The sequence below is a fragment of the Panthera pardus genome, unplaced genomic scaffold, assembly GCF_024362965.1.
Source record: "Panthera pardus isolate Hobbes unplaced genomic scaffold, ASM2436296v1 HiC_scaffold_12, whole genome shotgun sequence".
Lineage (NCBI taxonomy): Eukaryota > Metazoa > Chordata > Mammalia > Carnivora > Felidae > Panthera > Panthera pardus.
In genome coordinates, this window is record NW_026526677.1 from 114226810 (window position 1) to 114252329 (window position 25520).

At 45.6% G+C, this 25520-nt stretch overlaps 1 protein-coding gene across 2 annotated transcripts; it reads right to left on the reverse strand.

Annotated features, from left to right (window-relative positions):
- Positions 1-745: 745 nt before the first annotated feature.
- On the reverse strand, positions 746-25025 carry CFAP300 (cilia and flagella associated protein 300). 2 transcript variants are annotated; one of them, XM_053900585.1, is made up of 8 exons: positions 24600-25025; positions 24433-24514; positions 20779-20854; positions 14533-14699; positions 11477-11563; positions 9838-10010; positions 2532-2598; positions 746-1412 (listed from the first exon to the last, which is right to left on the reverse strand). In XM_053900585.1, the coding sequence occupies exons 1-8, from the start codon at positions 24707-24709 to the stop codon at positions 1284-1286; spliced, it is 891 nt and encodes a 296-aa protein (XP_053756560.1). In that variant the 5' UTR covers positions 24710-25025; the 3' UTR covers positions 746-1283. The 2 variants fall into 2 exon arrangements, with proteins under 2 accessions (XP_053756560.1, XP_019289231.1); XM_019433686.2 differs by lacking the exon at positions 11477-11563 and having other exon boundaries at positions 24600-25002.
- Between the last annotated feature and the right edge of the window lie 495 nt (positions 25026-25520).

The following is a 25520-nucleotide window of genomic DNA, read 5'->3' on the forward strand; positions in this document are numbered from 1 at the left end:
GGGGCCCTCCCAGGCCCAGCTCACGCCGCCGTCTTCCATCTCTGGATTCAGGCCGCAATCCCCGTCTGGGGACACGCTCTGACAGACAACCTTCACTACTGGGCTCGGGGATGGTGCACCTTGCACGGAGCTGATGCACAGGCAGAATCGTCGACCGGCTGACCTGGTGATTGAGGGAGAGTCCCCAGGTTGTAGGGTCCGTGTGGTAGGGCAGGACGGGTGCGACACTTCAGTTCTTAATCTGACTTTTCTTACACGGTTTAAGAAATATCTGTGGATGTCATGAACGTGTCTGGAAAATATTCGCCCAGTAGACGCGGAATATGCCAAGCACTGGGCTGGGCATCACAGGTGACACAACCCGTCTCCCCCCGAACTGTCTAGCTAATTGGTGGCTGCTTTTCAGGTAAATCCACAGGCACAAATCCAAGGTCATCACTCTTGTCCTTACGACACACAAACAGACTCCAAACTTGCCTCTCCTCAAAGTCCCAACATTTCCCGCAGGCTCTCTGTTCCTCTGGGTACAGGTTGGTCATTTTTCCCATGAGAGAAACCTAAGTTATATATTCATTCTTGGAAAGTAATGAGGAAACAGGAGAATGTAGCCTACGAGACCTGTTCTTTCCTCTCTTGCCACCTCAGTGAGACCATGGGGGCAACTCTGTTCAGAGGTGGATCCTCGGCCAGCTGTGGGGCAGCCGCAGAGGTAATTTATTATGTGCTAAAAGACTTCAGAACATGATTACTTTCAGAACATGACTTTTTTATTGAGGATTTTAACTGGGACAAACGAAGCAAAGGAATTGTTATGCATTTTCCACCCTGGACGTGTAAATCTTTATGCAATGAAGAAATGCAATTAAATGAAACTCAAATTTGAAAAGCTAACAGTTGATACTAATGATCAGTGGAGAGATGGTCAGTTTTCTGCCACAGTTTCAAGCTAAAATTAATTAGCTTCTAAAGTAAAATATGTGGAAAATCGAGGCCTTACTTGAATCCTAATGCGACAGATACGGACTGGATTTTTGGTTCCTTGTAACTTTCTGTAAATTGTCCACAACTATATTGGTGTAGACCGTGGTAGGGATGGAGGTCGGTCCCTATGCTGCCACTCCAGGCAAATCTAAGGACAGGCATCTTGTACTGTGTCCTTCTGTTCTATGCGGCTTCTCTACATTTTACTTAAATTAACTGGCAAAGGAGACGTTTACCTATAAAATGACGTCAAAATAAAAAATTGGTAAAAACAGTAAAATCGATAATCTGAAAGAATACTGTTAAGACATTTCCCCCACACCGTAACAGTGGTATAGAACATGAACATGACGCCTGATCGGATCCACAAGAAAGTAAGAAAATGTCTGTTCATGAGACTTTGTTGAAGGGTAGCACATGCCAGCGGAATCCTGAAAAAGATAAACCTAGGTTATTTAGTCTACAACTACATGTAAGTAATAATAAACATATTTAACTACTATATATTTTCTGCTAAAATGTCATGAAACTTACATCAAATCTCTGACAATTAAATTGGTAATTAACTGATACTTTAAAATATTTACTGACAGCAGCCTACTGGGCTAACAGTACATATGTACAATACAAATGCATATAATTCTCGACCTTAAGGAACTTATAGTCTAAAAGGAAATCTTCTCTTTTGAAAAAGTGCTTTTAAAGTGCTAATAGTGCAAAACTTTGTTTTGCAATTTTCTTCTATCTTTGCTTTCCTTTAGAATGTGATCTTTACATACTATGAGGGAAGCAACTTTGTTTCTTTTGTTTATCACCACAAAATGCCCAACACAGCGGGGGACACACAACCGGCACTTAATAGTATTTGTTAAGTGATTGAATAAAGATACTTAGAAACTGCTTCAAATGTGCTAACAATCTTTTATAGGACACTAGAATTCAAGCATCAGATTCTGTGATATACAGACATTTACAACATCCTTACTTATCTGCCCTAGAAGCTATGGTTCGACAAACTAGAGAATGTGTTCTACTACATCTGAGTCACACATTTCGCTCTTAAATAAGGACGGACTATTATTAGACAGGGACAACAGAAAAGAGGCCGGGGGGACGTTTGTATGGCTCTCCAAATAAAAGCGTAACTGGGGCGCCTGGGTGGCGCAGTCGGTTAAGCGTCCGACTTCAGCCAGGTCACGATCTCGCGGTCTGTGAGTTCGAGCCCCGCGTCAGGCTCTGGGCTGATGGCTCAGAGCCTGGAGCCTGTTTCCGATTCTGTGTCTCCCTCTCTCTCTGCCCCTCCCCCGTTCATGCTCTGTCTCTCTCTGTCCCAAAAATAAATAAAAAACGTTGAAAAAAAATTAAAAAAAAAAAAAAAAACAAATAAAAGCGTAACTTACCAACTTCTAATTTTGACAAAAACACTAAATATCATCCATCATCTTTTCTCCTAGACATAACATCGCACTAGTTGCTAACTCCCATTGTAACAACCCTGTTAATACCCAGTAATTAAATTGATTGGTTGCAAATTCCCCTTCAACACTTACATATGCCGTAACTTTAAAGATGGAAGAGGTAATTTGTATTTTCTTGGTTTGAGGATTCTTTCGAACACTAAAATGTGGGGGGGGGGGGGAGGGATACATTTTAAATATAACAAGCATTTACATAATACATTTATTTTTGTTTATTAACATTTATTCATTTTTGAGAGAGCATGAGCGGGGGAGAGGCAGAGAGAGGGGGAGACACAGAACCCGAAGCAGGCTCTAGGCTCCCAGCAAGTGTTCAGCACAGAGCCCGATGCGAGGCTCAAACCCACGAACTGTGAGATCATGACCAGAGCTGAAGTCAGGCGCTTAACTGAGCCACCTAGGTACCCCTGCATTTTTTTTTAATGTTTATTCAGTTTTGAGAGAAAGAGAGAGACAGAGCATGAGCAGGAGAGGGGCAGAGAGACAGAGAGGGAGACACAGAATCCGAAGCAGGCTCCAGGCTCTGAGCTGTCAGCAAAGAGCCCGACGTGGGGCTCGAACCCACAGACCGTGAGATCAAGACCCGAGCTGAAGTCAGATGCTCACCTGACTGAGCCACCCAGGCGCCCCCCACCCCCCGCCTTTTTTTTAGTGTTTGGCATAATACATTTAGAATACCGATCCCTTTAGTATGCAGGTGTTCTTACGCATACATAATATAGAAATACACAATATCCGACTCAAACGGTTTGAAAAGGACGGACCCGCAGTTTTACCCCAGGATGGAGAACTGCAGAACGTGGAATTTTACAGTTAGAATATGTGAGGTCTGACCGAGACTCAGGATGAATGTTTCCCAAGCCAGAGACAATTATCAGAAAACTAAGAATTGATAAAAGTCCGACTGAAGTGTAGGCAGCTGTAAGGGGTAGGTAAAAGCGCAACTGCAGAATCCCACAATGTAAACACACACGCCGGCTCTGGCACGGATTTGTTAGTTCCTTTTGGGAAAGATTAACCTTTCTGAACATCAGTTTCCTCACACGTCAACTGGGCATACTATGGTTCTTTTTAGAATTATGTGAGAATCGAGGGGGATAAGGTATATGAAAACTGTTTGTTAAATTATGTATTATTAAATTATATCGTATTAAAATTATTTTCTTTCAGTACCTCTCTTTCAGTTACTCTCCCCCACAAGATTCCCTGCGGCAGCACAGAGCGGGAGCACAGAGAGGGAAGGAACAAGCTACAGAGAGAGATGCACACATGTTCCCTTCCTAATGCTTTACCATCTGCCATATACCTTCATATGACTTCCCTCATATAAAGACCACACAGCTCCACGAGGCTGTCGGGCACGACTTTACCAGGTTTAGAGACAGTAGGGCCAGAGAAGTTAAACGAGACATTAAAGGCATTCCGGCTAAAAGTGGTATTTCTGGGAATAGACTCCAGGTGACACAGCGTCCATCCAGGTCCCTAGGTCTCAACCGCTCACCCCCTGCCTCCAATCCAGCAGATGTGCCCCACAGGCAGTCCTCCTGGGTGACAGGGGGACGTCACATTGAAAGGAAGCTGACCCCTTCCTCACTTCACTAGGTGCAAGCATCTTTCTCCTTCACTACGTATGAAGAGTGAGGTGGGCCAGGAGGAGAACGAAGGGGGACCGTGTCCAGTGTGTGTGTGTGTGTGTGTGTGTGTGTGCGCACCTACTGGAATGGGCAGACCTGAGCCATGTCAGGGTTAAAAGTTCTTAGGCAGTTTTTGTTTTTTTTTTAGGCAGCTTTTATCTGCAGAAATCATGCAATTAATTTCCATATCCTTCTACGACATGGATTAAGGTCATTTTATTTCTCTAAACACTTAACATATACTGCTTAAAAACTGAAGACTATATTTGAAGTTCTGTGCTTATCCAAGGGGTAACTATAGTCACTCCATATAAAACATTTATACTGCACACACCTACATAACCACCCAAACCAAACTACAGAACATACCTATGGTTATATCCGATTTGAAGTGTTGATCTGGAGATGGTGATACGGGTATAAATATACAAAAATTCACTAAGCTGTAGGTCCACTCTAATTTGTTCACTTTACTGCATGTAAATTAGCCCAGTAAAAAACAAAAACAAAAACAAAAACAACCTAGACCAACCCTTGTATAAACGGAGAAGAAAATTTAGTGTTCGACACTTCATTTAACAATCACTTCACACATACATGTACTGTAGTGTACTACTTACCGAAGAAACTACCATTTGAACATTATTAGAAGTTGGTTCCTGGGTGGCTCAGTCGGTTAAGTGACCAACTCTTGATTTGAGCTCAGGTCATGATCTCATAGCTCTGGAGTTTGAGCCCAGCGTCGGGCTCTGTGATGACAGTGGGGAGCCTGCTTGGGATTCTCTCTCTCTCTCTCTCTCTCTCTCTGCCCCTCTCCCGCTCTCTTTCTCTCTCAAAATAAATGAATAAACTTAAAAAAAAAAGAAATAAGAATCCCACTGCTTAATTAGCATTTGAGGGCCATAATCTAAGCCTCACAGTTTAAATAATAAAATTTCACATCTCAGGCAGATACGCAGTTTGGAAAACCTCTCCAAAAACTTTGATCGGAGCCTGTGTTTAATATTGACAGCAGAAAAGACAGATGCTTCCATCAGTAACTACAGAATTATTTCTGCATAGACATCTTTCAAATGTAATGAAACTGGTCATATTTACTCTCTAATGAACCGGCTCTGAAGTATTACCTATATTATTTAAAAGAACCATAATCCTTGAAAAGAAGGCACTTTCCAGAACGTTTCAAAAGGGTATTTTATGGGACTTGTAATAATGGATGAGGGAAAACATATCTTCAGAATGTTTTCACCCTTTGGTTTGAGCCAGAGACCACTAAAATCAAGCTCTGTGACGTGCCTCCAACACGGACACACATAAGGGACGCACGTCTTTTCTGGAGCAGATTAGTGATGACGTTTCTCTGCAAGGGCAGGTCAGATAATGTAAAGCAGCTACTGCGTGTACAATTAGAAAGATAGCAGACGTTCTCCTAAAAAATGTGTAAACGCCCAAAATTCAAGTCACGGGACAGGAAGAAACAATATCCTTGCCGGTTAACTTGGCTTGTACAAGTGACTTGTCTGGATATGTGGCTCAGGATGACAAGTTACCGACAACTGCTGGAGGTCCACGGGTGCTTCCCCCACACGTGCATTCCTCCCGAGAAGCTACACCGATCCACCCTGCACCCTCACCTTGACCAGATGCCACCGCCTCTGACCCAAATCAGCACGACCAGCTAGAAAAGCCAGAGGCGGTGCGAGTGATAAGCAAACCGGCACGGCTCTGAAGGGACTCTGTGATCATTTAGCCCATTCGGTCGCTTTGCACTGGCACTTAAGCCATCTTAAGCGAACATTTACTCTAATCATAATTTTCCTCTAAAGTTGTTTTGGGAAGACAATTTCACATCTCCTCCGCACTTAGCAGAGGAATTCATCAGCATGCTTCAACTTGGATCATCATGAGAAATAGTTAATGGTTCTCAAATAAGAGTAATGCTGTAACTGGGCTGGTTCCTTCTCAGCGTCCCCTGGAACGGCAGACTAGTGACGTGCGTGTCTCCCCTGGACAGGGGACGGGCTGCCCTCTCTGCTGGCTCTTGGGGACCCCATTCCATCAAGACTTCCCTAACACAGCCACCCTAATAATGTCCTCTTTTCAACTTCTGGGGTATTTATTACAGTATCAGGAGCTGCAAACGTTTGCCTACAAAAAATCGAACATTTGATTTCATAACAATTTTTCCTTATAAAACCTTCCAAACTGTTACTTAATATGTTAGTTTCTTATCATTTCCTTAAGGTCAAGGGCTGTCTGATGCTCCTCTGGTAGTCTCTTCGGAGCCTGGCGGAGTTCTGTGCACAATATTAACACTTGTCGGTTGCCTGCCTAAGGGATTCTGAGGGTGTGATTCTCTTCTTTCTGTTGGGTGCCGTGAGTCTTGACTACTCATTTTACCAGCGGCCGTGAACCCTGGAGCCATAGTTTCACTTAGCACCCAAGCAGTGTGGAAGAGAGTCACAGGTGAGAATCCAGGACAGGGGAGGTCAGGGAAAACAGTCTCTTCAGTGTTTAGGTTCTAAAGGTACTTCTGTTTCAAACACCTCCGGCAGAATCTCCTCTTGCATAGCACACGATGGTGACGAATTCCACACGTTCACGTGGCCAGTGAAGTACAACACAATGTCGTGGCAGCAGCGTGCGCGCGCGCGCGCGCGTGTGCGTGTGTGTGTGTGTGAGACTAGGTGTACCACAGAGTATCTGCAGGGAGTGCTGGAAGCAGGCCTACGGGTTTTCACGAGCTGAATATAAGGACAGAATGTTTTGGATGTGAGTATGTATATGTTTTTCTCAAATTGTGTTTCTAACATTTTTTTGGACAATCTTTATGTATTGGCAGAGTAACTTTTCCACAAAAATCAGAGGCAAATTAAAGAAATAATTTTTGTTTTTAAAACCGTATCAGAGGGGCCCCGGGGTGGCTCAAGCAGTGAAGCGTCTGACTCTGGGTTTTGGCTCAGGTTATGATCTCGCGGTTCACGGGTTCCAGCCTTGCATCCGGCTCTGAGCTGACGGCGAGGAGCCTGCTTGGGAGTCTCTCTCTCCTCTCTCTCTCCTCCTCCCCCACTCTCTCGCTCTCTCTTTCTCAAAATAAATCAACTTAAAAAAAACTATATAAGAAAAAGAATGAAGTGAAATAACTACATCACGTAGCTGTCACACAGCTGACACACAGAGCAGAAGTGAGATTTGAGATGCTGAGTGCAAGTAACGATCGAGACTTTTACAACAAGCTAATTCTGGTTTTTTCCGATCAAAGCAACATTTTGTAAGTAAACTCTGCTTTCACTTGTTCCTATCCCTTTTGCCTACAGACATGATCCAATATCTTCATCGCTGAAAAGCCCAACCCAATCAAAGTATAAATAAATGATTATAAAGTTTTTATACCAATTAGATCTTCAACGAGAAAAACACAGAAGCAGTGGATCACCTAAGCAAACCTGGAATTTAGAATTAAGTTAAAAATGTAAAGTTTATGCCTAGATAAAAATCTTTCCACCTCTTTACAAAAAAGGTAATTGTTCTACTATTAGTCGAGCAAATTTACACAACCTGAGGAATCTTGGGTTCTCCTGAAATGTGAAAAGAGACCTGGGGTAAATGTCACAGGAGACCTGGGTTGGGTGTGACAGGAAATCTAGGACAAGTGTGAAAAGAGACCTGGGGCCAACATGACAGGAGACCTGAGGTGAGTGTGACAAGAGACCTGGGGTGAGTGTGACAGGAGACCTGGGGTAAAGGTGACAGGAGACTGGTGGTAAATGTGAAATGAGACCTGTGCTAAATGTGACATGAGACTTGGGTGAGTGGACAGGAGACCGAGGTATCTGTGACAGGAACCTGGGGTAAGTGTGACAGGAGATCTGGGGTAAATGTGAGAGGACGCCTGGGATAAGTGTGACAGGAGGCCTGGGGTAAGTGTGACCCAAGACCGGGGATAAGTGTGAAAGGAGACCTAGGGTAAGTGTGACAGGAGCCTGGGGTAAGTAAGTGTGATAGGAGACCTGAGGTAAACCGACATCAGACCTGGGATGAATGTGAAAGGAGACCTGAGGTAAAAGTGACATCAGACCTGGGGAGAATGTGACAGGAGACCTGGGGTAAATATGACAGGAGACCTGTAGTAAGTGTGAGAGGAACCTGGGGTAAGTGTGACAGGAGACCTGAGGTAAATTTGAGAGGACACTTGGGGTAAATATGACAGGAAATCTGGGGTAAATGTGAAAGGAGACCTGGGGTAAAGGTGACAGGAGACTTGTGGTAAATGTGAAATGACATCTGTGCTAAATGTGACATGAGACCTGGGTGAGTGGACAGGAGACCTAGGTATCTGTGACAGGAACCTGGGGTAAGTGTGACAGGAGATCTGAGGTAAATGTGAGAGGACACCTGGCATAAATGTGACAGGAGGCCTGGGTTAAGTGTGGCAGGAGACCTGGGTAAGTGTGACAGGAGGCCTTAAGTGTGACAGAAGACCTGGGGTAAGTGTGACCCAAGACCTGGGATAAGTGTGAAAGGAGACCTAGGGTAAGTGTGACAGGAACCTGGGGTAAGTGTGATAGGAGACCTGAGGTAAAAGCGACATCAGACCTGGGGTGAATGTGACAGGAGACCTGGGGTAAATACGACAAGAGACCTGTGGTAAACGGGACAGGAGCCCTGGGTAGGTGTGATAGGAGACCTGAGGTAAAAGTGACATCAAGCCTATGGTGAATGTGACAGGAGATCTGCGATAAGTGTGACAGGAGACATGGGGTAATATGACAGGAGACCTGAGGTAAAAGTGACATCACACCTGGGGTGAATGTGACAGGAGACCTGCGGTAAGTATGAGAGGAACCTTGGGTAAGTGTGAAGGAGCCCTGAGGTAAAAGGGTAGTACACCTGGGATGTGGTGACAGGAGACCTGAAATAAATTTGAGAGGACACCTGGGGTAAATATGACAGGAAATCTGGGGTAAATGTGAAAGGAGACCTGGGGTAATTGTGACAGGAGACCTGGGGTAAAGGTGACATGAGACTGGTGGTAAATGTGAAATGAGACCTGTGCTAAATGTGACATGAGACGTGGGTAAGTGGACAGGAGACCGAGGTATCTGTGACAGGAACCTGGGGTAAGTGTGACAGGAGATCTGAGGTAAATGTGAGAGGACGCCTGGGATAAGTGTGACAGGAGGCCTGGGTTAAGTGTGATAGGAAACTGATGTGATAGGCGGCTTGGGGAAAGTGTGACAGCAGACCTGGGGTGAGGTGACAGGGGACTTAAGGCAAGTGTGACAGGAGATCTGAGGTAAATGTGACAGGAGGCCTGGGGTAAGTGTGACAGGAGATCTGAGGTAAATGTGAGAGGACGCCTGGGATAAGTGTGACAGGAGACCTGGGGTAAGTGTGACAGGAGACCTGGGGTAAGCACGACGGGAACCTGGGGAGAACGTGGCAGAAGATCGGGGATAAGTCAGCCGCTAAGCAGGCGTGGAGCGAGTAATCCGCTGGATGGGGAAGGAAGCACAGTCAGATGAGAACCGGGAACTGGGTGCTAAAGAGAGTCAGGGAGATGTAACCACGTCCCAACCTGGAGGAGAAGGGAGAGGCCGGAAAAGGGGTTCGAAGCGGTGCTGTTCTCACACACTTTGGTGGCTGGCGTCAACAGGACCCAGCAGACGCCAGGCGAGCCCAGCACCGTTAAACAATGCACGCTGGTAACCAGAGATCTACCTACTGTAATCTAGCAACATTACCTCACTAGATCTTTATAGATAAGCTTTGTTGTTTCCAGATATGGATTAAGCACATCTTCATACTGACAAAGGGCTCCACCAAGGCAAAGATGTTTGAAAAGACAAAACAGGAACTCTTCTCTATCAGCTTGGCTAAATATTTCATATTTTTCTGAGTCTTCCACTAGTAAAACCTATGGAAAATGATAAAATTCATCTTAATCTAACATGATTTAAGGCTCTAATTTTTGTTTTCAAAAGTTTCCATTTATGAACTTACAAATAATCCTAGGCCTGTGTTAACAACCAATCCTGAACAACCAGAAAGAGTCATCGGTGAGACCTGCACTCATTTTCCCTCCACGTTACCATTAGGCACTGATGCTCAGTTAAAGGAATAAATCTAAATCTTCTCCTCTTCCCCTTTATACCTTTGTTCTAATTTATATCTTTAGTAATGGTTTTAGCACTACTGCAATTTTAGTGCTGAGTCACCTTAAATCTTATTTGGAAACAAGGAACCATAGATAAATGGAGAAACTTCTCCATCCCAGAAGGTCTGCAGCCTTTGCTTCAGTCCGGAAGCTGGCCCTCATTTTCTAAGCCCTACCCCTGCACTTCTGGATGACCACTTTCCTTACCACCCCTGCCCCGGCCCACCCCCATTACTCCATTTTGAACATTCCAGGTAAGTGGACCATCATAACCACCTCTTTTCCTGCTGTCCCCTAATAATATCATCCTACACACCACCCGTCTATACTGACTCTTGCTCTCTGGAGACTTCACCACCTCTTTCAGAAAACAGCACAACAGGGTCGGACGCGGGAGGGTTTCTTATACCATTGGCCACTCCACACAACTGATCAACTCGACTGCGGTAGATACGAACAAGGTGACGAATGTAAACCATAACACACGTTTCTTTTATTGAGTTGTTTATACTCCACCTGCTTGTAAAAAGAATGTGAAGTAGCTAACAGTAAAATACCGACACAGTACAAAAAGTTAAAAGGCAAAAACCTGTAACCAAGAAACAAAGTGGGAAAGAAAATACATACAACAAGGAGTTGGAATGCTGTAAAAATTGTACATAACACTAACACTACCAAACAGGTAAAGGAGGGAAATAGGAGTTATACAAAATCACCGTCTAGGAGCAAGAAGTGCACTTAAATTAGGAAACCGGATCAAGCTTCACATTTGATTTACCCCAATCTCAAATGAATATTCATCACAAGGTCAGCATAAAAGAGGCACTTAAAATAAACTCTGTGGTGTTGCCAGTGTGCAGGTTACTTACAACGAGTTTATGAAAGCCAAAGTCACACGCAGTAAAAGGTGAGGGGAAGTGGTTTACAGTTTATTACTCCCTGGGTGTGCCACACATACGGCTTGGCCCATCTCCCCTCCTTGCCTGCTTCTCTCCTTCTCTCTCTCTCTCTCTCTCTCTCTCTCTAAGGAAATGATGTGATATTGAAGCCTGAGTTTGTAGCTACCTAAAGATCTGGCCTAACACAAGAGCGACTAAAGCTCTCAGGAATGACGAATGAACGCATTCCTCGCATGAGCACTCTGGTTACTGAACTGATTAGGCTGCGCAGTGTAAAAATGACAGAAATGAAAATATTTGGGGAATAAATGTGGAAGCGGGACCCACCTGCGGCTGATCTCCCCGTGTGCTTCCACATGGGGCCCTCAGGGAGGAGGTGTGCAATGTGGTTAAGGAGCCAGACTTGTGAGCCGCCTGCGGAAGGTGGTTATCGGCAGGCCTCGGTGAGGCGGTGTGACGGGCTCGGTGCTGCTGCATGGCGGAGGGCCCTTTTCAGTTCAGGCTAAGGCTGGAGGTTATTTATTGATTTATTTTTTCAGCCAGAAAGCAACCAAGTTAACACCTTGCTTGTCGCCACAGGGCGGCAAAGAACACGAGAGCGAAACGCAGAGGCAACTGGAAGAAAAACAGTGTGGGTACTTCCTGAATTCAAGGGCTACGCACGGAAGTAAAGAAGACCAGCAGCAGAGGGGAGCCCGGGGGGCTCAGGCGGTCGAGTGTCCGACTTCCTTCCGTCCGACGGTCATGATCTCACGGTCCGTGAGTTTGAGCCCCGCGTTGGGCTCTGAGCTGTCAGCACACAGCTCAGAGCCTGGAACCTGCTTCAGATTCTGCGTCTCCCACTCTCTCTGCCCCTCTGCCACTCATGCTCCCTCTCTCTCTCTCTCAAAAATGAATAAATTCTAAAAAAAAATTAAAAAAAGAAAACCAGACGACAAGCAGCAGAGCAGAGAAGGCGCATCCGTCTCTCGAAAAGTCCGTTGCCAATGCTCTCAGTAGAAGTGAGGGTGAGCTCTCTGAAATTAGGGGACAGGGCCTTGTGATAGAGAGGTACATGTGCCAGCAGAGATCGGGGACAGATAAGAAGAGATGACATAGTGCCCCAAAAGGAAGAAGACCCAGACTAGACGAGATACTTTGTAGCGGTTAATTTCCAGTCCTTGGTAAGGAAGAGTAGAAATTATCAGATCCCCAAGGTACAGTGCTTATCTTGTGTTATACATACCACCTAACTACAGAGCAACTATATATAGTCTCCTCAGTTGTGTGTTTGGACATCTTCAATGAGTAATTTGATTGTCTTCTTCAACTAAGGGTTCTTTCAGGTGTTTTGTTGGTGTAGAAGAACGCAGAGACTGGCTGGATGCCTCCCGGTCTCCTACAGACAAGATGTCTATGTCCAGAATGGTGTGTCAGGGGCTTCCCTAGGTCATTCCCATCTGGATTTACAATAAATTCAACTTATACATCTCCTTATTCAACTTACACATAGCGACATCTCCTAAATGTAGAATAATAGTAATTAGTGGCTAGTCATTACTATTACTGAAAGCTTACTAAATACTAGGCATTGGGCTAAACACTTTAAGTGCATTATCTCACATATTTTTTTTTTTTTTTTGAGAGAGAGAGATACAGTCGAGTGGGAGAGGGGCAGACAGATGGAGACAGAGAATCTCAAGCAGGCTCCGAGCTGTCAGCACAGAGCTCGAATCCATGAACTGTGAGATCATGACCTTAACCGACTGAGCAACACGGGGCCCCTCACATGATTCTTGCATCATTCTTATTTTATAGATGAACAAATGAGGCTAAGTACCCTAGTTATTAAGTGGCTGAGCCTGTATTTGAATCTATGTCTATTTGATACCAAAGCTTTATTTTTTTTTTAATAATCTCTACACCCAATGTGGGGCTTGAACTCATAATCCTGAGATCAAGAGTTGCCCGCTCCATCGACTGGGCCAGCCAGGAGCCCCTGAAGGCCCTAATTTTTTTTTTAATGTTTATTTATTTTTGAGAGAGAGAAAGACAGAGTGCAAGCAGGGGAGGGGCAGAGAGAGAGGGAGACACAGAATCTGAGCTGTCAGCACAGACACTGGCGCGGGGCTCGAACTCCCGGACCACGAGATCAAGACCTGAGCTGAAGTCAGCAGCTTAACCGACTGAGCCACCCAGGCGCCCCTGAAAGCCCTAATTTTTGTCCATTTGGTAAATAGTTTATCTCCATAATTTAATGATAATAAGGGGCGCCTGGGTGGCTCAGTCAATTGAGTGTCCGATTCTTGATTTCGGCCCAGGTCATGATCTTGATTTTGGATTAGGTCATGAGATGGGGCCCTGTGTTGGATTCTGTGCTGAACATGGAGCCTGCTTGAGATGCTCTCTCTCTCCCTCTGCCTCTCTCCCAGTTGCTTGTGCTCTCTCTATAAATAAAATAATGATGATAATAATGCATTTCGTTTTAACATGTCACACTTTTTAAAAGTGTATTTAAATGCTCTCTCAACTCATATCTCAACAGTTTCAACAAGATAGAATGGGAATTTTAATCTCTATGTTGTACAGATAAGATCTTGGGGCTCAAGATATTGAATGATTTGCTTAGTTACTTATAAATAATAACTCAGGAATTAGCTAAATAATCTATGTCTTCTGATTCAATACACCTCTTGCTAAAAAAAAAATTAGGTAATCGAATGGTTTTTTAAGAAGTTTATTTATTTTGAGAGAGAGAGAGAGAGAGAGAGAGAGAGAGCGTGAGTAGGGGAGGGATGGGGGCAGGTGGGAGAGAGAGAACCCCAAGTAGGTTCCAGACTGTCAGTGTGGAGCTCGACGTGGGGCTCGAACCCACAAACCACAAGATCATGACCTGAGTCGAAACCAAGAGTTGGACGCTTAACTGACTGAGCCACCCAGGCACCCCTAAAATGGCTTTTTTGATCTCAGCTGTGAGACAGAACGATTCTTTTACAACAGGGATATTTTTAAATAGTCATTTGATATGTTAAGAGCCCCATATCGAAGAAAAATAGCCATGAGTTAAGCAGGTCAGGGCTTCTCGGCCTTAGCACTATTGAAATTTTGGGGCAGAGAACTCTGTTGTGGGGGGCTGTCCTGCCCACAGCATGATGTTTAGCAACATCTCTGGCCTCTATGCATGACTGTTAGTAGCATCTGGTTGAGAACTACTGAAATACACAGATAATTCAGTTGATAGTAAAAGTCCCATCCAAGAAAAAAATCTACCAATGTAACTGATATTACTGATCATTAATAATTGATAAAAGGTGTTTTAGGTATTTTACATAGGTAAAAGTTTTTGACATTAAGCATTTCCTGAAATAAAATTCTATTATGAAATTTTAAAAATCTATACTTACTTTTCGTAATTCATCAGATATAGGAAAGGGATCGCAAAAAGAATCTAAACACTTAATGATGTGTCCATCATCGCGTACAATATCTTCATCATATAACCGATGAAAAAATGACATTGAAAGCTGTGTACAAGGAACATTTGTGGCTTCAATTTTTTTCACTTCAGATCCTGAAAAAAATTTTATAGAATATAAACATTAACTTATTATTCTCAATTATTTCCAAAACAAATATTACAATGCAGGGATTCTAAGTAGTCAAATAGGGCATATATTTTGGTATATTTAAAGGACACATTAGGGATCTTATTAAATTCTTAGTTTGCCGTTTGTTCATTTTTATTAATCACTAAAAGTCTGTAACAAAATTTCACCATTTCAGCCCTAGAGTATGTAAATTAGAAAATGTCTGAAAATGAAATCATTTTTCGTGTAGTAGGGGATTCTTACATCAGTTTTAATCCACGTATCAGAATCGCCTATAAAAGCATTGGAACTGCTTTGTGTGACTTTGGATTTATATTGTGCTCAATGCTTTATAATTTGTATTACAAAAACTTTAATTAATGTTAAGTAATGGCTGTTTGTAAAGTCCTGAGGATGTCTTGAAATTTCTTCTCTCCAATAAGCAATTTCTCCCTTGTGATCTCATTTACAGTGTTTATGACCCAAAACCAGCTTTTCCAAGTCAAGGTAAGTTTCAAACCAGGCCCTAATCAAGTTATGACAAGTTTGGAATTAGAGAAATTTGTGACCATGATGTTTTGTCTATTTTCGTCTTGTAGCTCGAGTTTTTCCCCCGCATACCTTCCCCACCCCAAACTTACTTCCTAAATGTGTCCTTTAGGAATGGATTTTCCGTTACTAAAGGTTCTTCTCAATTACAGAAAGACACAAAGACTAAAATGAATATTTATTATTGCCTCAGTTTCTTTCCATTTCTCTCTCATGCACTCATATCCACACACACACTCAGATATAAAGAGGTGGTGGTCTTCTTTGTTCAAAGTTCTCCCTAGAACAGCACACCGAGGTGTGGGGGCCCTTGGTGTGACCTCTCCCTGATACGCTTGTTCGGTATTTACGCCGGAAGCAGCTCGAGCTTGAGAAGAGTGAGGCTGGTGATGATCTGCGCTTTTCCTTCTGGTTGCCCACCTGGAGTCCTGAGAGCACCTGCTACTTGTTCTGGGCTCGAGCTGGCCTTGTGTGGACGCGCAATGGGCGTCTGGAGACAGGAACTGTGTATGCTTCAGTAATTTCAAAAACTACACTTCTAGGAAAAGCTCCTTTTGTTTCAGGGGAAAAAATCCTGTGGGGGATTAAAGGGACAAGAAGACCACAGAAAGTGACAGAAGAGTTGTGAACACTACAAGAACAAAGAACTAGAGCAGTATGGAGCCAGAGGGTCTTCAAAGACGGGTTGGTGGCCACAGGATGAGGGACTGACACTGGGCAATGTGCCATTCTTTAAAAAAATTTTTTTCTTAATGTTTCTTCATTTTTGAAAGACAGAGACCGAGCACAAGCAGGGGTGGGGCAGGGAAAGAGGGGGACACAGAATCTGAAGCAGGTTCCAGGCTCCGAGCTGTCAGCACAGAGCCCGATGCGGGGCTCGAACCCACAAACCATGAGATCATGACCTGAACCAAAGTCAGATGCTCTACTGACTGAGCCACCCAGGCCCCCCGGCAACATGCCATCCTAATAAATGACTCTAGCTCTGATTTAGGGAGTGGCAGGAGGGTTGGGTTGGTAAGATAAGGTAATTAAATTCAAACCACGTACTCCGAGGCATAGAAATAGCATTTGCGAGGGACTGAACTGTGTCCCTCCAAAATTAATATATTGAAATACCACAATGTAATGGTATTTCGAGATGGGGCCTTTGAGAAGTAATTAGGGTTAGATGAGGTCATGGGTGGGGTTAGGACTTCTGTCAAATCAATTCTGAAAGGACACAATTCAGTCCAAAGCATTCTGCCCCTGGTACCCACACCCCCAATTCATGTCCTTCTCACATGCAAAACGTGTTTATTCTATCCTAACAGCCCCAAAAGTCTTAGCTCATTCCTGCATCAATGCTAAAATCTAAAGTCCAAAATCTCACCTACATATCACCTAAATCAGATATGGGTAAGAGGGAGGTACACCTCATCCTGGGGCAAAATTCCTCTCCATCTATGACCCTGTGAATCCAGACAAGTGACATGCTTCCAAATACAATGGTGAGACAGGCAGAGGAGAGACATCTTCATTCCAAAAGGGAGAAACAGAAAACAAGGGGTGATGGTCCCAAGCAAGCCTAAACTTGGCAAGGCAAATTTCATTAGACTTTAAGCCTCAAGAATAATCATCTTTGGTTCAATGTTCTGTCTTCCAGACCCGCTGGGGCGGTGGCCCAGCCTCTGAGGTTCTCCCCCAAAAGGCACAGTGTGTTCCTGAAACCGAGGGTGGCCCCGATTATCTCTGAACTGCCTTTTAGTCCTTCTCTTCTCCTGCGGAACGGCCATGTGTCAGCCAAATGGCTCTATCGTCTGGTCCTGTGGGATCTAAGAGGTCTGACAGCCTTCATTTTGTCTCGTTTCTGTCCCCTTTAGTTCAAACCAGCAGTGTCTTTGCCAACACAATCCCCACTGTAACTCTGGCTTCTGTTGAAATGGCTGATTAAGTCCATGAATTACACACATGCTCTCTTTATCAAATGGTTGCCCAGCCATATTTGTTCTCTTCAAAAGAATCTCATTTTTTACAATATGAAAAGGCTGAGAATTTGCCAAATCTTCAAGCTCTGGTTCCTTAACGAATCCTTCTTCAATCTGTCTTTTTCCTTTCCTACTTTATTACAAACGTTCGGGAAGAACCAAGCTGCTCCTACAATAGTTTGTTTAGACACGTCCCAGCTAAATATATAATTTCATCACTTGCAAATTCTACCTTCCCCAAAACACCAGAACATAGTTCAGCCAAGTTCTCAGGCATTTTATGGATTGTCTTTCCTCCACTTTCTGATAACAAGGTCCTCATTTCTGTGTGAGACCTCACTAGAATCAAGCTTAACATCCGTGTATCTGGGCTAGCATGCACCTCAAAACTCTTCCACCAACACCCGTGATGCAGTTTCACAGCCACTTCTAACCTTTTTAGGTATGTTACAGAAACATTCCACTTCTCGGGACCAAAATCTGTCAGTCTGCTTAGGCGGCTATCACAGAATACCAGACTGGGTGGTTTAAACAACAGACATTTATGTCTCACAGCTCTGCAGGCTGGGAAGCCCAAAAACCAAGGCACCAGCTGATTTGGCTCCCGGTAAAGGCTCTCTTCCTGACTTGCAGACGGCTGCCTTCTTGGCTGTCAGCACATGGCAGAGAGCTCTGGGATCTCTTTCTCTTGATGTAAGGGCATTCATCCCATCAGAAGGGCTGCTTGAGATGTAGTCTAAACCTAATTAGCTCCCAAAGGCCTCATCTTTAAAAAAAAATTTTTTTTTTAATATGTATTTAGTTTTGAGAGGGAGAGACACAGAGTGCAAGCAGGGGAGGGGTAGAGAGAGAGGGAGACACAGAATCTGGAGCAGGCTGCAGGCTCCGAGCTGTGAGCACAGAGCCCGACATGGGGCTCAAACCCACGAACCGTGAGATCATGACTTGAGCCGAAGTTGGACGCTCAAGCGACTGAGTCACCCAGGCGCCCCAGGCCTCATCTTCAAATACAATAACATTGGGGGTTAAAGCATCAACATAAGAACTTGGCGGGGGGCGGGGGGCCACAATTGAGTCCATAGCACATGCTATCTGTTAGGCAGAAATATGGTAAAATCATGTCTCCACCATTTATAAGACATGTGATGCACTGCTATGATCACATACAAAGTTAAGAATGTATTTTTTCCCCTCGATATTAGCATAATACACAGGTGTCTATTTATTTGGTGTCCAAATTGGTGTTTTCTGACAGCTTCATTAATGCTGAAATGGCAGAGACAGGATAGTGTAGTGGTCAAGACCTTGAATTCTGGAGTCCGGCCAGCTGTGCAAAACTGCAAATTATTTAGCTCATGAATCTGACTCTTCATTTGGGACATAGGGACATATAATAATACCTCTCTGAGTTGGTCTGAGAATTAAAGGAGGTAATGGGGGCATGTGGGTGGCTCAGTCAAGCATACCGCTTTGGCTCAGGTCATGATTTCGTGGCTTGTGAGTTCAAGCCCCACATCAGGCTTGCTGCTGTCAGCGCAGAGCCCCTTCGGATCCTCTGTTCCTCTCTCTTTGCCGTCTTTCTTGTGCTCTCTCAAAAATGAATTGAAAAAAAAAAAAGCCATTTAAAGGATGTAATGAATATAATGCCCTTAACTAAGCACATAGGAAGCATCCATTATATGTCACCCCAAAAAGGGCACAGTGTGTCTGTATGAGGAGGGCTGCAGCATCTGGGAGACAGGGTCCGCGGCAGAAAGCCCTGGCAGTCCAGGCCCAGGCGAGGGCAGCAGTGAGGGGGATCCTTCACCACACTCTTCACCACTGGTTCACTTGCTACAAGAATGTCTTTTCTCTCATTTTCAAAAGCTGTTTATTTTAACAGCTGGCCCTCAGAGGAAAATTGGAGAGAAGACGGCTGATACATCAGAAACAGAAAAGCTGGTAGGAGATACAAAACAAGCTAACGGAAGAGTACAGCAATCCTCTAGAAACTTCTACTTCTGAAGGAGAGTGCTACCAATTTTTCAGAGTACTTCTAATTGATTCTGCCAGGCACATGTGGAATTTTAGAACCTCTCTTTTTGCAATGTGTTTTTTAAAAATCAGAAAAAAGTCAGTACTGTTTCTCAGTACGGGGGAAGATTGAACTTTTTTCAACGAACCTTATTTTTGTAAAAGAATTGACTGAAGTTACTGTAAAAGTTTCATAAACTCTTTGCTACGTGCCTGTGATTATTTCCTTCTGAAGATTTTGAACCTGTAAGTACATTTGCTCGGAGAGTCAGTCTAACTCTGAAAGTATTCTGAAGATCACCCTGTACCAGCTTTTTGCTCTATAAATTTTACAGTGGTTTTTAGCCAAAAGCAATAAAACGTGACCTACTAATTCTAACGTCACAAATCTCGTTCTTGAGTAATACTTTCGGCAGTCATTTTTGTGTAAGAGTACTAGAATTCCATGAACATGCAATGTAGGAATTTACCAAAACAACCCCATCTAATTTAAAATCCACTTACATTTTTCTTAAGCACAAACCCACATTACTAACCGGATTTTCCTCCTAAGTGGAAGAATGACTGGTTCTATTGTTAAGACACTTCAAACTAACATTTAAAATATAGTGGTCATGTTTTTGTTTTCAAACCACTCTTCTATTAACTCTCTGGTTTACTCCTTAACCTGAGAGTTATTTAAGAGATTTGAGTGCTGTTGTTTGGGTAATTTTGCTTAAAGATTCCTACCTATGTTTCAAGGTACTATGAAATTATTACATAGATAAAATTTTCTTTTTGAGATTTTAAGACTCTCTTCCATGACTTTATATGTTATTTTACGAACATTCCATGAATGGCCACTTCCTTGGTCAGAAATCCGCTGCCCCGCCCTGAATGCTTTTGCTCAAACACCCTCACATCAGCAGAACTCTACCTGACACTCTCCTCCTTTTGTTCCTACTGCTATGGTAGCACATTATTGCACTATTTTTTTTTTAATGTTTTTATTTTTGAGAGAGACAGAGAGAGAACACGTGTGTGAGCGGCAGAGGGGTAGAGAGAGAGGGAGACAGAATCTGAAGCAGACTCCGTGCTGTCAGCGCAAAGCCAGATGTGGGGCTCGAACCCACATCCTGTGAGATCATGACCTGAGCTGAAGTCGAACGCTCACCCGACTCAGCCTCCCCAGGCACCCCTTGCACTATTTTTTTTTTTTTTTTTACATATCAACCAGTTTCTTGAGCATCATTTTCTTGTGTTCACCTCACTGTTCCCTGCATCGAGCAGAGTCCATGGGAGACACACAATAAATACTTTCCCAATGAATGAAAAGAGAACTGGTGCTCCTGTGCCGTGCCAGGACAGGAGCAGTGGGCCCCCAGGAGAAAGACGCAGGGCAGGCCTGGCAGAGCTCATCATGTTTGACCTTGATGTTATCAAACAGGTGAGTCATTATTCACAATGTGTATTTTAATAATGAAAATTCCAAAGGCAAAATTTTGTTATAATAATAAAATCATCATCTGAAAAGATAAAAATATGTTTTATTTACCTAATGTAATCCATTGTCCAGAAGAATCTGAAAGTAACTTCAAATTAGGAATAACATTTGGGTCTTTGAAAAAAGCCTAAAATACAAATTTGAGGGGAATAAGTTAGAAACTGTATTACAAACAATATCAAGAATTAGTTTCTAAAACAACTGTAGTAAACTCTTACTTGATCGGGGAAGGACAATTTTATTTTATTTTTATTATTTTTTTAATGTCTATTTTTGAGAGAGAGAGAGAGAGAGAGAGAGAGAGCGAGAGAGCATGAGCAGGGGAGGGGCAGAGAGAGGGAGACACAGAATCTGAAGCTGGTTCCAGGTTCCGAGATGTCAGCACAGAGACTGACGTGGGGCTCGAACTCATGAACCGTGAGATCATGACCTGAACCAAAGTTGGACGCTCAATGCACTGAGCCACCCAGGCGCCCCTCATGAGTATTTGTGATCTAAGGGTAGTAAGAACACACTGAACAGATGTAAGCAAAGAAAGAGCTTAAATCAGTCCTATTTTTTACCATGCATTCTGGCAGCAGCGTGGAAAATGAGCTGAAGGGTTATTAAGAGAACAGGTCGAAGGGAAGGTACTGTTGTAATCCAGGAAGATCTGATGTTCACATCAGTCAAGATGATAGCAAGGGGGAGGTAGAGAAGTGAATGGACTCAATGACTGTTTAGGAGGACAAAGGACAAAGGGCGAGGGAGGAACCATAGATGATGCATGAGAAACTGGACAGAATGAATGTCATTTCATGAGAAAGGGAACAGTGAAGAGGACCAGGTGTGCAGGGTGAAGATTAATATGTTCCGCAAGTATTTCTGAATACCTACAGTATGACACACACAAGTTCCTGTGCCACGGAGTTTACATTCTAGTGGTGGAAGATAAACACCTCACAGGTATCATCTATGCCCAATCACAAAAAAGAAAAAAATAAGTTTTCCCCAAAACTACTACTCAGGAAAAAAAAAAAGGCAAGTTGATAACTTTATAAATTCAAGCTAAAGAGTGTTTGTGCAATTATCTTTATTTAATATTTTACTTTCTTTTAAAGTTTATTTCATCTATTTTGAGAGAAAGAGAGAGCATGGGAGGGGCAGAGGAAGGACAGAGAGAATCCCAAGCACGTTCTGCACCGTGTGCATGGAGCCCGAAGTGGGGCTCGAACCTACGAACAGTGAGATCATGACCCAATCTGAAATCAAGAGTCAGGAGCTTAACTGAGTGGCCCAAGTGCCCCACAATTATCTTAATTTATATAATATACACTTTGAAAAGAAATACAAGCTGGAATTAACCTCAGTTAATACTGATTTTGAATGCCTTTTAGATGTCTTCTGCAAAAATCAGTACAAGGAGAAATTTAATTCAGATTTAGTAATTATCCCTGGGGGGAGGGAGTATCAACTTACATTTTATATGCCATTATGAATGGAAGCAGGCTAAGTGACCTGCAGTGAAGTGACCTAGAGCCAGTGGAAATAAGTCTTCATAAAGGCCCCTCACGTAAAGCAACACGAGAATCATTATGCTGTTGGGGTTAATTATGCACCGAAAGAATAATAATAGTAATTTCAAAAAAGCCCTGTCCTAATATACGCACATGGTATTTTGGGCATGTTATAGAATTTCCAGTGGGGCATTAGAAGGACTTCTCTGTATCTCAACTTTAGGAAAGCTGATGTGCTTTGGGAAAATATTACATGATTCCCAAACAAGTTACAGGATAACAAAGATACGAATATCAAAATGCATGTAAAGATTAAACTTCCTTGTTTCAGAAACTGTGAGCGTTAAAAAAGTATTTCTAAATTGATATATTATTTTATATAACATAGAATGTTAAATGTATGTCTATTCTATGCCACACATGAAATCTAGCAGATTGCTGGTTTCTGCTCCAGTATCCATTCTCTTCTTCTTCCTTAAGGAATCCAATTTTATTTGGGATGGCAATGTGCTCAGCTAAAAGTCTGCACCGCCTAGTCTCTGTGTTATGAGGTCATGAGGTGTGAGCAGAGATGTTGGCAGGCCTTTAGAAAGCTCTATAAATTGCTTCTTTCCCCCCTATCCTCAGTCCCATGGTGAGGATGCCAACACTGTATACTGAGCCCAGAGCTCTCTCCTGACAAAGCAAGATCTCAGATTCAACAATCTAGGATCCCACTACTTGCAAGCACTTCAAGTTCAACATGCCTAAAGATGAACTCATTCTCCTTCTTCTTTTGCATTTTCCAGGGCTTTAACGGCATCATCTACCACTCCAGTCAACCAACTCAGACCTTCGCTCATCCTACACTCCCCTTCTGCCTTATTCTCAGTATCTTATTAGTCCTGGAGTACTGCCTTTCTCTGAAACGTCCGTCCAGGCCTCCTGGTGCTGCTGCCCTAATTCAGGGTGTCCTATGACAGCGGTTTTGTCTGGTGTCACCGATTCCAGACTCAGTCCTAACAATCTATGCTCCACATTTCTGCCAGGGTGACCTCGGTAGTTTAAAGTTTACGATCTTCTTGAAAAACTTTCAGTGACTCTTCACTAGCTAGATAAAGCCCAAACTCTTCTGGGAGGCACACAAGGTGCAAAATATGGTCCCACCCATCTAACACTATCCCCCGACTTTGTCTACCTGACAAACTCCTGCTCACGTTTCAGTGCCCATCTCAAGTGGCTGGCCTTTTGTAAACCTCCTCTGACCCCTCAGCCAAAAAAAAAAAAAAAAAAAAAAAAAAAAAAAGCCAAACAAAAAAAAAAGGCGGGAAGTTCCCTGCATCAAGCCAGGCGGGCGCGTGCAGTTCTGTGCGAAGCCCCGGCCCAGTCCCCCGCCTGGCCGGCCGCAGGCAGGTACCAGGAGGACCCTCACCCGCGCAGCGGCCCTCCATCAGCGGCCGCGGGGCCGCAGGACGCACAGCGTCACAGACCGCAGACGTCAACGCCGTCCAGCTAGCGAGGGAAAAACCGGATTTCAAATAACGTGACTGAATTTTAAGGAATGCACCAGAACTTGTTCTCTTATGTGTCCCCCTCTTTCCAAGCTGCCCCTTCCAGCAGGTCACTGCGGAGAGCCGGCCGGCTGAGTGCTCCCCCCGGAACCCCCTGTGAGCACGTGCCGGGGAGCAGTCACAGGAGCGCTCTGACTCCGGGAGCCCACAGAAGTACCCAGAAGTCCTCTGAAGCCAAGTCAGGGTACACGGAGGACCCTGCGGCGGCGGGGGGGCGGGGGGGGGGGTGTGGGCGGCCGGGGCCCTGGGAGACCGCAGGGACACGGGGGGGCGGGGCACCGGGGGGGGGGCCAGGGCACGGGGACGGGGCCGGGACACCGGGGGGTGTGGGTCCGGGGCACTGGGGGACCGCAGGGACACGGGGGGCGGGGCACCGGGGGAGGCCAGGGCACGGGGACGGGGCCGGGACACCGGGGGGGGGGGGGGTGGGGGGGGGGCCGGGGCACTGGGGGACCGCAGGGACACGGGGGGCGGGGCACTGGGGGATGCCGGGGGGGGGGGGGCCGGGACACCCGGGGGTGGGCCGGAACGCCGGGGACCGTAGGGACAAGTCCCGGCTGGCGCGCGTCCCCACGCCGCCGCGCACGCAGACCCCAGCCCGGGCGGGGCCGCAGCTCAGTCGGCGGACACCCGGGCGCCTCCCCCTCCCGCGCACCAACCATGACGAAGTCGTCCTTGCGATAGGCCTGGAACGTCTGGTCGAAGCCGAACGCCTGAGCCGCGACTCTGCCCAGCATGGACCTGCGGCGGGGGCGGGAGGAAGGTCAGCGCGGGCCCGGCGGCAGGGCGCGCTCGCGGCCGGCCCGCCCCGCCCTCGCCCTCTCACCACTGGCGGAGCCGGCTGGTGGTCTCCTGGGTGCTCAGACACTGGAAGGTTCTCTGAGGCAGGAATCTGAAGTAGTAGCTGCCCGAATCCCTCGGCTCCCCGGCCGCCATCGCGCTCCTCGCTCGGCTTTAGTGCGTACCGTTTCTATGGAGACGCGGAGGCGGCGGGGGCGGGGGGTCAGCCCGGCGCTGCGGGGGCGCGGCGACGCTGTTCTTCCGGGGACGGAAGCCAGGCTCGTGGCGGGGGCGGGGCGAAGTGAGGCGTTGGTTGGGGAGGAGCCACGCGAGTAGTCAAGTCTGTGATTGGGTCGGGGCTCTGCGGTTGGTGGGAGCGGGGCGAGGTGGGGCGGGGAAGGGGCCACGCGGAGGAGGCCCGGGACCAGGCACTGCGGCGAGGCCCGTCTCGCGGCGGGGGCGGGGCGAAGCGGGGCGGGAGCGCGGCGAAGTGGGACAGCGGCGGAGCTGAGCGGAGGAGTACAGGCTCTGTTTGGCGGCGGGACTATACGGTTGCTGGGGGCCAACAGTCCAGGCTCACGGCGGGTGCGGGGCGGGTGCGGGGTCAAGCGAAGGGGGCAGAGGGCGGGGCTAAGTGGGGTGGGGGCGGGGCCACTCGGAGGGGGCGGGATGGAGCGGAGTCGCGTGGGGGAGGCTGGGGACCGGGCTAGGTGGGGTGGAGGCGGAGCCGCGCGCAGGGGTAGGGGACGGGCTGCCGGCTGGAGGGACAGGGAAGGGGACCCGTCTCCGCCGTCCGCATCCCTGGGGAAAGGGGTGGCGCCCAGAGGAAGTGCAGGTGCGTGCGTACGGCAATTGACCCCTAATCCTGATTCCTCAGCACACGTTAATTTCCTAATCTCAAACTTGCTAGCTTGGATTTATGGTTATCTAAGTTTCATGACTCAAACATTTATGAAGACATTATTTT

Bases quoted from the DNA above. Each gene is read 5' to 3' on its own strand.
- CFAP300 (XM_053900585.1), bottom strand. From the start codon at position 24,709: ATGGCGGCCGGGGAGCCGAGGGATTCGGGCAGCTACTACTTCAGATTC. The intron at 24,515-24,599 runs GTGAGAGGGCGA...CCCCCGCCGCAG, and splicing joins ACCAGCCGGCTCCGCCAGTG to GTCCATGCTGGGCAGAGTCG. The intron at 11,564-14,532 runs GTAAGTATAGAT...CACCTTCCGCAG, and splicing joins TATCTGATGAATTACGAAAA to GCGGCTCACAAGTCTGGCTC.